Source organism: Poromitra crassiceps, assembly GCF_964638095.1.
Source record: "Poromitra crassiceps genome assembly, chromosome: 3".
NCBI classification, from domain to species: domain Eukaryota; kingdom Metazoa; phylum Chordata; class Actinopteri; order Beryciformes; family Melamphaidae; genus Poromitra; species Poromitra crassiceps.
In genome coordinates, this window is record NC_139625.1 from 31,871,637 (window position 1) to 31,884,336 (window position 12,700).

Below are 12,700 nucleotides of genomic sequence, written 5' to 3' on the forward strand. Positions count from 1 at the left end.
TTAACATGCAAAAGTAGCGCGAGACCCATTCCTGGCTGTTCATTGGCTAATGATTCTTGCATTTTGGTCCTCCGCTGACGCCACTCTCTTACTAGAGGACACTAGCTCAAACAATGTTGCTGTGTTCGCGCTCATTGACTGTGTTCGCGCTGCCCTCTAGCGGCGGCAGGCGGCGCTGCAGTCCGACAGGGAAGGGAAACCTCCCAGCCAGCCTCCGCCGCTGTGTGTGATGTGGAATGAAGGCTCGAGCGGAACTCACGGCAAACTGCGCTACACATCCAATTCAAAGCCCAGCTCGCGCCGGCCTAACGTGCTCTGTATGTACTGTCCGATTTATTTTCAACTCTACACGCATTTCAATCATATGCATATCTTCAACAGTGTTCGTATCAGGCTATTTGAACGAGTTTATTATCCTGTATGGTCGCACTAGCAGTCCGCTAGGAAAACGCGACATCGTCATTTAAAATGGCGCCAAAGATTAACCTCAACCAGTGGATCACTGGTAAATCTGTCACACTGCCCTGTTAGCAACACGGGTAACGTTAACATAACATTCTTTATTACCAGCTTTCATTCATTGGTTGGTTTTTGAATCAGGTAATGTTCGGATCATGGTCTGAATCCATTATTGACCCCTAACCTTTGACGAATAAGTGCTGATGAGGTGTAATGAACCCTAGTGGCTAGCACAAGATATCTAAAATAACGATAGCGTCCAGCTAACAGGCTATCGATAGCTGACTTTGCTAACCTCCAACGTCAGATGCATTCATGGTTCAGACTATTTGCTGGAAGAATAGCTAATGAAGCTAACGTTAGTTGTAAACACACACGTCTCTTCTGACAGCAACTGGTTTCTGATGGACCAATGTGGCCAAATCCAAATAGCTGTTATACAGCAAGCTCTCCAGTATCTGACCTAGCCGACTGTTGAGAAGTGGACGCTTTTCTAATCATAAACAACACATTTCCAGGGCCCGGTGTGGGTGGGCCCAAATATTGCATAACGTTAGCCTACTGGAAGATTGGTTATCTGGAATTAGCTATCTAGAATACTGCAATGTAAGTAGCCTACTAGTTAGTAAATCGCACATGCTCTAACGTTAATTTGTTATGCAAATTGAGAAAATTGCACAATATTATGTTGCACGTGTTAGCATGGTAAGAGCAGCTGTTTAGACCAGCTAACGTTAGCAGCTAGTTAGCCGACAGTCAGTTTTGACTCTGTCTATTTGCTGGAGGAAGGGACGTCAAACCCGTAGCATGGCTAACTGTTAGCCTAGCTTGCTAGGTTGTCTGTTTTCTCTGTGCTGGCGGTAGCCTCTTTTATATTTCCACCATTTGGGAGCTCAAAGTCCTTGCCTATGGTCTTTGCTCATGAGCATGGCAGAAGTGTTTGCAAGCAGCAGATTGAGGTAATGTCAATGTGAGGGGGGTTTCCTGTGCATGTGGCAACTTGCTGTTGTCAACAGTCTGTAGTGCAACACCTCTGTAATGTTGCTATGCTGTCAGATGAGTCACGATTGAACAGTGTGTAAACGTGTGCACCGGGTTATATACCAGGCCCAGATTCCCACCAGTGTCCTGGAGCTGTGGGATTAATCATAATCCTGATTATTTCTGCTAGGAATTGGGATCAAAATTAGTTAAAATTGGCTAAGTGGGTGGTGTCTGTGGGCTCAGTCACGATTGTATGATGTCATCAGTGATGTCACTTGAGCGATTGTGATGTCATCAGTGATGTCACTTGAGCAATTCATCAGTGATGTCACTCAAGCATTGTTGTGATGTCATCAGTGATGTCACTCGACTTGAGCAACTGTGATGTCATCATTCAGTCTGTGGCGGTGTCAGTCTCAAGAGTCTCCACCCTAGGACCTAGTAGGAACAAATTCATCCTAATGCACATTTAGCATCTTATATCAACATATTGACTGTATCAGCAACCGTGTAAGTACTTCTAAACTAAACGTTTAAATTATGTTTATATATCTATTATTACCTGGAGAAACTAACATTGTGTTACACGGATGCAGTGTGTTTGTGCGCTAGCTGCATCACTAGTGTGTCCTGTAAGCTGTCATGTAAGCTCAGTCAACAGTAAGCCAGATATTATTTACACACGTCAGCAGTGCACTTCAAGTCACACTCCTTATCTGCTTTCCAAGCATCATGTTTTCGCTGACACAACTTCCATTTTGCAGCTTCTTCCTTGTGTAAGTCTGTGCTCTCTGCTCTTGTGTAGTATCCCCACACTGGAGCTCCTGAATCAAACCACTATGAAGAGAAGCAGGCACCCCAGCAGCAGCGACGACTCAGACAATGGAAGTAAGCAAACATTTTTCCCTACACTCCCTCCTACTGACTCATTCATACCAGGCCCAATATAGACACAAATGAGGTCAGCACAACCCGATCACCTTCCTTTTTCTCACAAGTGAAATGACAAAGCAGGTCTCCAGATGGGTCAGGATGTCGTCTTTTGTACGTGTTTGAGTTGAAAGTTCGATTATTTTGTTTGGAGCAGTTGTCACTTTTGGCAAATGGCAAGCCTGTGTAGTTTTGCCCAGGGGTGTATTTTTAAGCTAATTACTGTCATTGTGAATGATTGTATGGTCAGGAAGGAAGTGGAGAGAAAGAAGGAGAAAGGAAGGCTACAGATAGAGGGAGGTTAACATAAGCCCTTTTCCCACATGCGCTTTGTACTGCAAAATGACCGGTACGTGGTCTAATGCCTGCATGTGAGAAAGGCGCCGTGCCGGTATAAGCGCGACCCCGTCATCCCCGACATTTCACCAGTTTCGACCCAGTCAGAAGACCGGTATGCTCTTAAGGAGACGCAAGTGGAAACGGTTCCAGTCATTTTCCGCGACAGCGGTCCTTCAATCATGGGCGAGGAGTAGCCTACACACGTTGCTTAATGTTCCAGCGGGCATAATCTAATCATTCGCGCACATTAAAGCAAACTGGCGAAATGATCTTGTGATAGCCTAATAAGAGCAGTATGTCAGCTTGCTGATTTCCGAAGGCAACCCCGGACACATCAAACAAAGCCAGTCTGTAAAAAGTGCTTCAACGCAACGCAGGTGAACGGATAAACATCGAACCAGCAACTATTTCTCTCAGACACGGATCCCAACTTCTTCAAAGTGCATCAACTAATCATTCGCGCACATCAAAGCAAACTACTTCCACGGATTTCGCTTGTGCATTTGCTGTGTCATTCGCTGTGTCTGTCCGTGGCTGCTGCTCTCGAGCAGAGAGGGGAGGGGGAAATCGGCTGTGTTGATTACGCTGGCGGCTTGACGCTGCTCTTAAGTCAAACGAGTGTGATTTATTGTGTGACAACTGACAAGCGAACTTATTTCGAGTTTTGCCGACCCCCCAAATAAGCTCCCCCCTCCCCCCGCCCCCCCAACATACAGGAAAATTCGCTGATAGATTCCCACATGCGCGAGCCGAAGTGTGAAGGGAAATGTCCGATATTGACTTACAGGTAATTTTCCGGTACGCATGTGGGAAAAGGGCTATACAGAAACGGGAGGCCTGCAGTCAGTGTGAGAATCAGCATGCACAGAGAGATGCCTTTGGATATTTAGAGAACGTCTGGGGAGGGCAGACAGGCAGGCTTGGGTTAGATGGTGGTCAAGTCATATCGTAGCAGCAGTATAGATTTTGTCAGGTGAGTTGTCAATTACAGAAAACTAAATCGATGTTGAAAATTCTTCCCTGTGATCGTCTCTAGACTTTATCACGTCATTTTGCTTGACATGCTCCACCCATCTGGTACAACAGGTGGAGTGAAAGTAATGCTAAGAACGTTCCGTACCCAGGTCTGATTCAGGGTCTGATAAGTAAGATGAACAGCAAAACTCACATCGCGTAACCAAACAATCCAGCAAGCTTTTTGAGGTTCCTCAGTAGTGTATGATTTTACTTCATACAACTGATTTTAAACACCAAAACCATGCCACTCTTAATGGATTTGGATAAGAGAAATAATAGAACACCTTGTACATTTTTGATTGCACTTTTGACTATCCCATTGAGCTACATTTATAAGTGAGGGTTGAGTTTCCTGTAGGGAGAAGCCTCAGTTCATTGGAGGTCGAGCAGAAGCAGTTGACACAGAGATGAGGAGGCTCTTCATGCACTGTCATGTTTCTCCTCCAGGTAACTCCACAAGCTGGTCCCAGCATTCCAAGTCACAGCCCAGGAGAGGCAAAGGGCAGAAGGCATCTGAGGTGGGTCTAGGTCTCTGGCTGCTCAAATGATGATCATGAATATGTTGCTGGATCTTGAAATGGTGATCAACAGTCTTGAATATTTAAGGAACAAAAATCGGGTGCCGAAATTAACCCAAACTGTTGATAAAATTAGCTTTTGTGGATAAATCATTAAATGTCTCCTGCAACACTTGACGGCCACTTAATTCCTTCTTAATTAATTATTATTATGATGATGATTATTATTATTATTATTATAATACATAGTTTTTGTGTTTGCCTTTTCTCAAACTTTGTTCCTGCTGGCCACCATACACTCTCTGACGATGAGCCAATCAATCAAAAGAAAACAGTGGCTCTGTATCAAACAGGCTCCTGATTGGCTGCTTGCTGCTCTGCTCTACACAACGCAGCAGTGTCTGAACTTCTGCAAACTCTGACATATTTGTTTAAAACATGTAAATTAATGATTTGAGTCAGTAAAAATGTTATTGCCTGGTACATTTTTTTCTTTGTTTACCAGTTCTTGGCAGGTGAGCCAAAAAGTAAGTTTTGCTCAGTTAACAAAATACATTTATTCTGCATTTATTTTGCAGCTTATATAAACTTCATGACAGTTTTCAACTACTTTAGATTCCAAGTTTATTCTAAATGTAATGAAATGTTCCATTATTGCTGACATGCCAGTATTCTGTGATTAATAGCAAAATAAAATAAAATTGGGACATACAATTATACATAACAAATTGCATAGCCTTACTTACTGCATCTTGTTTATCCAAGTGTAGAGCTTTGACTCTGTTACTTCTTAAACCTTACTAAACTTACTAAAGGCTGAAATATACTTCTGCATCCGTCTCAACTTGGAGCCTTGCTGGTGGCAGCTGGTCCTATATACTCGAACATCAGCTTGAAGAGGGGTCACAGGGGAGTCCCCAGCAAAATGAGTAAATTGTGTGATTTCACTAGGATTTCAGTGACTAGAAGTTAGCCCAAGGAGAGAATGTAGTGCATATACTTGGTAATAGCTCGCGCTGTTCGCGTCAGCTGTGTGGAGTCACATTTTCGAGGAGCTGCACGCAGGCTGCGCCAGCAGGCTCGCCGACTGTGATGCAACCCTCGGCACATTCGGCGAGGGGTTTGACGCGGAAATATATCAAGTCCTTAAAGTGTCAAACAGCAGTTTTCCAAATGCTTCAAAGCGATGGCCTGGCTGCAGTGCATACAGTAACAGGTTGGACTTTGTTTTCAGGTCTTCAGGACGGACCTGATCACCGCCATGAAGGTGCACGACTCGTCCCAGCTGAACCCTGAGGACTACTACGTCCTGGCTGACCCGTGGAGGCAGGAGTGGGAGAAGGGTGTCCAGGTGCCGGTCAGCCCGCAGTCCATCCCGCAGCCGGTGGCCCGGTAAGACCGCTGCCTGGTGCGTCATCCCCGAGCAGGAAATCAACACCTAATCACACAGATTCACACTGTGTGCATTACAGTGATCAAAGTAAAAGTGAAGTTTAAGTGTGGTGTCCAGGTAGTGCAGCAGTAGATTCCTTGCCTACTGACACGAGGGTTGCAGGTTCATGCCCCGTGTTACCTCCGGCTTGGTCGGGCATCCATACAGGCATAATTGGCCGTGTCTGCGGGTGGGAAGCCAGATTAAGGGTATGTGCCCTGGTCACTGCACTAGTGCCACCTCTGGTCGTTCGGGGGCGTGATCCCCCCACCCCGACTTCACATGTATCAGAGGAGGCATGTGCTCGTCTACAACTCCCCCCAAATCAGCAGAGGGGGTGGAGCAATGACCGGGACAGCTTGGCAGGGGGAATTAACGAAGTACAATTGGGGGAGAAAAGGGTGGGGGTGGAGCCTGAAGCTCAACTGAGACTCCTTTTATATATTGGCAGAATCTGCTTGATCAAAATCTTGCCACCCCCTTTTTTACTGACCTGTAATTTGTGAAAAGAGATCACACTACAGCCTCTGTCTGTCTGTGCAGCGTTTTGTCAGAGAAAGGGAAGGAGGTGATGTTCACCAAGCCCAAGAAGCTGATCCGGACGTCGGGCTCGGAGGCGCTGGGCTATGTGGATATCCGCACACTGGCCGAAGGCATGTGCCGCTACGACCTGAACGAAGAGGATGTGGCCTGGCTGCACGTCATCAACACTGAGTTCACTGAGATGGGTAAGAAGGGGGGGTCACACAAGTCAACAGACAACTGCTGGGAATGTTTGGTCTAGATTGCCAACCAGCCGTCATTCAGAGGTCCTACTCTATTTAAAATGGGAAAATAGTGAAAGTGTCAGTGGATGAATAGTGTTTTTCTGCCCTTTTGTAATCTAATAGAATGCAGTGCAGTGATTCATCTGTTGTTTTATTTAGCTGTGGTGCTTGATAACGATAATTCTTGTTGTCTCGTGATTTCCAGTTGAGGTTGTATAGTAGTGCCAAAATGCTTTCTAATCATAATAAATGGATTGTTTTTCAAGCATCTGGATTCTGGCCTACACTTAACTTTGGTTTTAATATAAATGAACATACTGTTATTAATCCACAGAGCATTAGTTAAATGCCTGTAATGCAAACTAAGACTCCATAGATCAAATATAATTTTATTATCATATTGATATATGAAGATTTGCTTTGGCTCAAAGCGTCCACCAAATAGTGTATTTGATTTAATTTGATTTATTAGGATCCCCATTGGCTTATGCAAAGCATAAGCTACTCTTACTGGGGTCCACATAGAACATTAAACATCATACATTTACAAACAAGACAATCAACTAAGCAAACATAATACAACACAAAATAAAATAGAGACCAACCAAAAAGAGGCTGCTGGTCTTACATAGAAGTTACATAAATGACCAACCAGAAAGAAGCTGTTGGTCTGCACCAACCTGACAAGAACTGAGTTGTAGTTAGCAAAAATAAAAAAAGCGACTAATAAATACACTAGTAGGATGTACTAGTACATTAGATATGCAGTGACATATGTACAGTGACATACGTACACACACATACATTGAGTATGACACCAGAGATCCATACACAACATCAATACAACCGTATCTCCATTAAATATTGTTTCATCTGTTTTGTAAAGCTTGACCTGCTTTGAGCTCGAGTAATTCTGTCTGGGAATGAATTCCATGTCTTCATGGCTCGATTCAGGGCTGAACGCCGCCCTACCTGCGTTCTGCATTTAGGAGCAGTGTATAGACCTCTGCTGGCATGTCTAGTTGAGTAAGCACGTGTGTTTGAGCTGAATCTTAGTCTACTATACAGACATTTAGGTGTTTTTGATGCATTGATATTTCTGAGTAGGCCGAGGAGTGATGCTGTCAGCCTCTCCTCTGCTTTTAACCAGGATAGCTTGAACGAAAAAATCTTTCGCCCACCTAGGCTCAACAGGTGCGTCGGAGAAGGGCAAACCCCGACACAGTACAAGAATAAACTCCCGCACACTGTCTCCACATGCAATTAAAAGTTTAATAAGTCAAAGAAAAAGAATAACGTTTCGGTCGTAAGACCTTCATCAGATTCCTCTTCCAAGAGGACCAACACCAGTGATGTAGTTTAGTTTAATAACAGAAACAGCACCAGTAATGGCAGTAGTAGAAAAACATGAGTCATGACTCGAGTGAAAACCGGGTTACATAAGAACAAAGCAGGGCAGGTTAGTGAGAAGCCAAGTGGAAAACATGACGTGCAGTGTAGAAAGAAAGAAAAAATGGCGGCAACTTTTGCCCCGACTCAGGCCACTGTCTAAAAAATGGGCGTATTTACAAAATTTGTGCGGCACTTAAAAATGAACAAGTAATGGCAGCAATGTTGCTAAAGCGTATGAACAACAGTGCTGTTTGTGTGAAATGTGAATGTGTTCTCCGTCGTCTTCTGGCAACCAGCTTACAGGTGCTAAGTGGAAATTAAATGAATTGAATGAAAATCGAATTATCAAAATCTTGGGGACAATTTTTGCCCCTTGATCATGGTTTTTAGTAACCTGACGCTGCCAGATGGACGGTTTAGCTACACATTACGTTTCACTAAACCAGTCCATCTGGCAATGCAGTAATCCAACCCGCTGACGGAGGCGGGCACTTTTTCCAAGCTACTTGGCAGGTGATTGGATGACCCATCTGTCTATCACCGCTGGTGCGTGTTAACTTCAACCAATCAGATCGCCATGCCTCTGACGTCACGTTTGCGACCGGAGGAAGGTGCCTGTGCCTGTAAGAGTGATTGAGTCCTCACCGTCCTCATCGTCGTAAAGTCGCCTTCGAAGCATGACATTCGATTATAACAAACTAGTTGTGTGGCTTAGCCTTCCCAAATGTTGAATGTCGTTTTTTAGAATTTAATACATAGAATTGGGAACGTTACATTAAATTTTATTCAGACCGCCTGTCACTTCCGCGGCGGCAGCCATGTTGACGAGTGAAAAGAACTACAAAGACCATGTACCCACTACTTGCCCAGACGCTTCTCAGTAGCGTCACACAGAAAGACCGCCTAAGGCTGCCGCTGATTCGATGAGCCGGCCATGGTTCGGGTTTCTAAGCCAATCATCTTACAGTAACTGCCTGTGCATGACAAGATGGATTACGTCGAGATAATCTCTTTTGATCTCGTGAGGTTATCCATCTTGCAAGCAAGGTTAGGTTTTTAGGGGCATTCTGAGATTCCTTGGGGGGCATTTTTGTCCTTGCCCTGGCTAATTTCCGACACTGACCCATGTGTTTTGCAGGCATGCCGCCGCTAGATGAGATCACCATGGAGAGGGTGATGGAGGAGTTTGAGCACCGTTGCCATGACAACATGACACACGCCATGGAGACAGAGGAGGGGCTGGGCATCGAGTACGACGAGGACGTGGTGTGTGACGTGTGCCAGTCGCCCGACGGAGAGGACAACAATGAGATGGTGTTCTGTGACAAGTGCAACATCTGTGTCCACCAGGTCAGAGGCACAGGGAAGGGACACACAGGCTTCTTTAAAGAAATCCTGTCATCACCTGCTAGGGGTGGAATTCTTCACAAAATCCACCGTTTGGTTCGATACGAAACAGTGGTATCACGGTTCGGTACGTCCATATAAAACAGGGAGGTTGCCAGTACAACTCGAGAGAAAACTTTTCTCACCATTGACTTCAGTACACTATAACAGCGCCTCAATTCAAACCAAATAATTTATTGACTCATGCGTGTAATATACCAAATATCAGGAATGTATGAAAACAAAATCTCCACACAATGGCAGCTGTTCCAAGTTGGGTCACATTTATTCATCATTATTCATATTTCTCCTTTTCGTATATACCGGTATATTGACTTGAACTTTGCACTATTAGTTACTTCTAACGTTGGTGCTGTGGGAACTTAAACTAATCTTATGGTTACAATCATTTTAACACGTTGAGTGCCAATGACGAGATATCTCGGCTTACAGGATCCAACCGTTGAGTGCCAAAGACGAGATATCTCGGCTTAAATTTTTTTATTTTTTTTTTGACGGTGGGACATCGATCAACCCCTTTTACGTCTCCTATACCAATATTGGAGGAAGAGAATGTGTATAATCTATTTTACCGACCAGCTAAGTGGCGACAGTGCTCTCCAGACAGAGAGAAAGCCAGCAAAAACAGCCGCGGGAGAAAGCCATTCTCAAGGAAATAGCTGGGCGAAAACGCTTTCGATTTCACACACACACACACACACACACACACACACACGCGCGCGCACACACACACACTCGAGTACCTTTGAGCATAAATAAGACCAGAATCGCAAAAGCTTTATCAAAGCTCTCAGCCGACACCCCAAGAAACGAACGAGCCCGTTTTACAGTAATCCAGACTTGCCCGAGAGCGGCCGCGGAGCCAGCAGCAGCAGCACAGACGGAGGGAGGAGTTTGGAGACACACACACACACACACACACACACACACACACACACACACACACAAACACAATACAGTATACAGACTTGCCCAAGGGCACCCATAATCACAGGCACGTGAGGTGGTTCTAAAAATCCATTTATCTCAAAACTCTCTGAAAATCTCTGAAACCATGCTGTACTCAACGGCTAATATCTACATAACTACTAACTCTACAAACTAACTCTTTTAGACAGAGAAAGCACACATTCTATTAGTACTTTTGTGAACTTTGTGTTCACAAAGTCAAAGCAGAAAAGAATCCTCGGCTCTTGTAAAATGAGCCAGAATCCTCAAAAAAAACCTCTGGCAGAAGCTAACTACAGTATTGAAAAAAGGCTGGCAGTGAATGTGTTAAGTCACTTTGGATAAGGGCATCAGCTGAATGCCTGAAATTCGACATGAAGAGAAACTTGTAATGTGTCGATGTTTCTCATTTCCCTGTGTCGTCGCTTTTAGTGTCTCACTGATGCAATTTCCTATTGTGGGATCTGTAAAATAGTTTTATTACAATGATAAACCCACCCATAACAGTCAGAGTAAAGAGGCAGAGCTTTTTATTGTAACTCCACAAGAAGAAGGGTGATGGCTTAAAATGGCTAAAATAGAAAATGATAGTGATAGTGTCTCACTTTTTCTCACTAGCGTGATGCTGTGGTAAAAGCCAGGCAAAATGAAAATGATTTGACAGTATCTTATGTTTCAGAGATCGGTTCTGGTGGTTTCATCTGACACACACACACACACACACACTTTCTCCTCTCTCCCCCTCTCTGGGTTTGTCTCTCCATGCCACATTGATTTCCGATGGCTCTCTGGAAGCTGAGCCCCATGTTTGTTTGTGTTGTGTTGTGGACGACAGGCATGTTACATGTTTGTGTTGTGTTGTGGACGACATGCATGTTACATGTTTGTGTTGTGTTGTGTTGTGGACAACAGGCATGTTACATGTTTGTTTGTGTTGTGTTGTGGACAACAGGCATGTTACATGTTTGTTTGTGTTGTGTTGTGGACAACAGGCATGTTACATGTTTGTTTTGTGTTGTGGACGACATGCATGTTACATGTTTGTGTTGTGGACGACAGGCATGTTACATGTTTGTTTTGTGTTGTGGACGACAGGCATGTTACATGTTTGTGTTGTGGATGACAGGCATGTTACATGTTTGTTTTGTGTTGTGGACGACAGGCATGTTACATGTTTGTGTTGTGGACGACAGGCATGTTACATGTTTGTGTTGTGGACGACAGGCATGTTACATGTTTGTTTTGTGTTGTGGACGACAGGCATGTTACATGTTTGTGTTGTGTTGTGGACGACAGGCATGTTACATGTTTGTGTTGTGGACGACAGGCATGTTACATGTTTGTTTTGTGTTGTGGACGACAGGCATGTTACATGTTTGTGTTGTGTTGTGGACGACAGGCATGTTACATGTTTGTGTTGTGGACGACAGGCATGTTACATGTTTGTGTTGTGGATGACAGGCATGTTACATGTTTGTGTTGTGGACGACAGGCATGTTACATGTTTGTTTTGTGTTGTGGACGACAGGCATGTTACATGTTTGTTTTGTGTTGTGGACGACAGGCGTGTTACATGTTTGTGTTGTGTTGTGGACGACAGGCATGTTACATGTTTGTTTTGTGTTGTGGACGACAGGCATGTTACATGTTTGTTTTGTGTTGTGGACGACAGGCGTGTTACATGTTTGTTTTGTGTTGTGGACGACAGGCATGTTACATGTTTGTTTTGTGTTGTGGACGACAGGCATGTTACATGTTTGTTTTGTGTTGTGGACGACAGGCATGTTACATGTTTGTGTTGTGGATGACAGGCATGTTACATGTTTGTTTTGTGTTGTGGACGACAGGCATGTTACATGTTTGTGTTGTGGACGACAGGCATGTTACATGTTTGTGTTGTGGACGACAGGCATGTTACATGTTTGTTTTGTGTTGTGGACGACAGGCATGTTACATGTTTGTGTTGTGTTGTGGACGACAGGCATGTTACATGTTTGTGTTGTGGACGACAGGCATGTTACATGTTTGTGTTGTGGATGACAGGCATGTTACATGTTTGTGTTGTGGACGACAGGCATGTTACATGTTTGTTTTGTGTTGTGGACGACAGGCATGTTACATGTTTGTTTTGTGTTGTGGACGACAGGCGTGTTACATGTTTGTGTTGTGTTGTGGACGACAGGCATGTAACATGTTTGTTTTGTGTTGTGGACGACAGGCGTGTTACATGTTTGTGTTGTGTTGTGGACGACAGGCATGTTACATGTTTGTTTTGTGTTGTGGACGACAGGCGTGTTACATGTTTGTGTTGTGTTGTGGACGACAGGCATGTTACATGTTTGTGTTGTGTTGTGGACGACAGGCATGTTACATGTTTGTGTTGTGGACGACAGGCATGTTACATGTTTGTGTTGTGTTGTGGACGACAGGCATGTTACATGTTTGTGTTGTGTTGTGGACGGCAGGCATGTTACATGTTTGTTTTGTGTTGTGGACGACAGGCATGT

General features: G+C 44.3%; 1 protein-coding gene across 1 annotated transcript in view; it reads left to right on the top strand.

The window, feature by feature from the left end:
- The first annotated feature begins 243 nt into the window (after positions 1–243).
- Positions 244–12,700, top strand: part of jade1 (jade family PHD finger 1) — a 32,364-nt gene continuing 19,907 nt past the window's right edge. The window contains exons 1-6 of the mRNA XM_083633297.1: positions 244–317; positions 2,249–2,331; positions 4,177–4,247; positions 5,482–5,639; positions 6,223–6,407; positions 8,977–9,188. Of these exons, the coding sequence (XP_083489423.1) occupies positions 2,283–2,331; positions 4,177–4,247; positions 5,482–5,639; positions 6,223–6,407; positions 8,977–9,188 (675 nt within the window). The 5' untranslated portion in view covers positions 244–317; positions 2,249–2,282. The remainder of the gene's footprint in view (positions 318–2,248; positions 2,332–4,176; positions 4,248–5,481; positions 5,640–6,222; positions 6,408–8,976; positions 9,189–12,700) is intronic.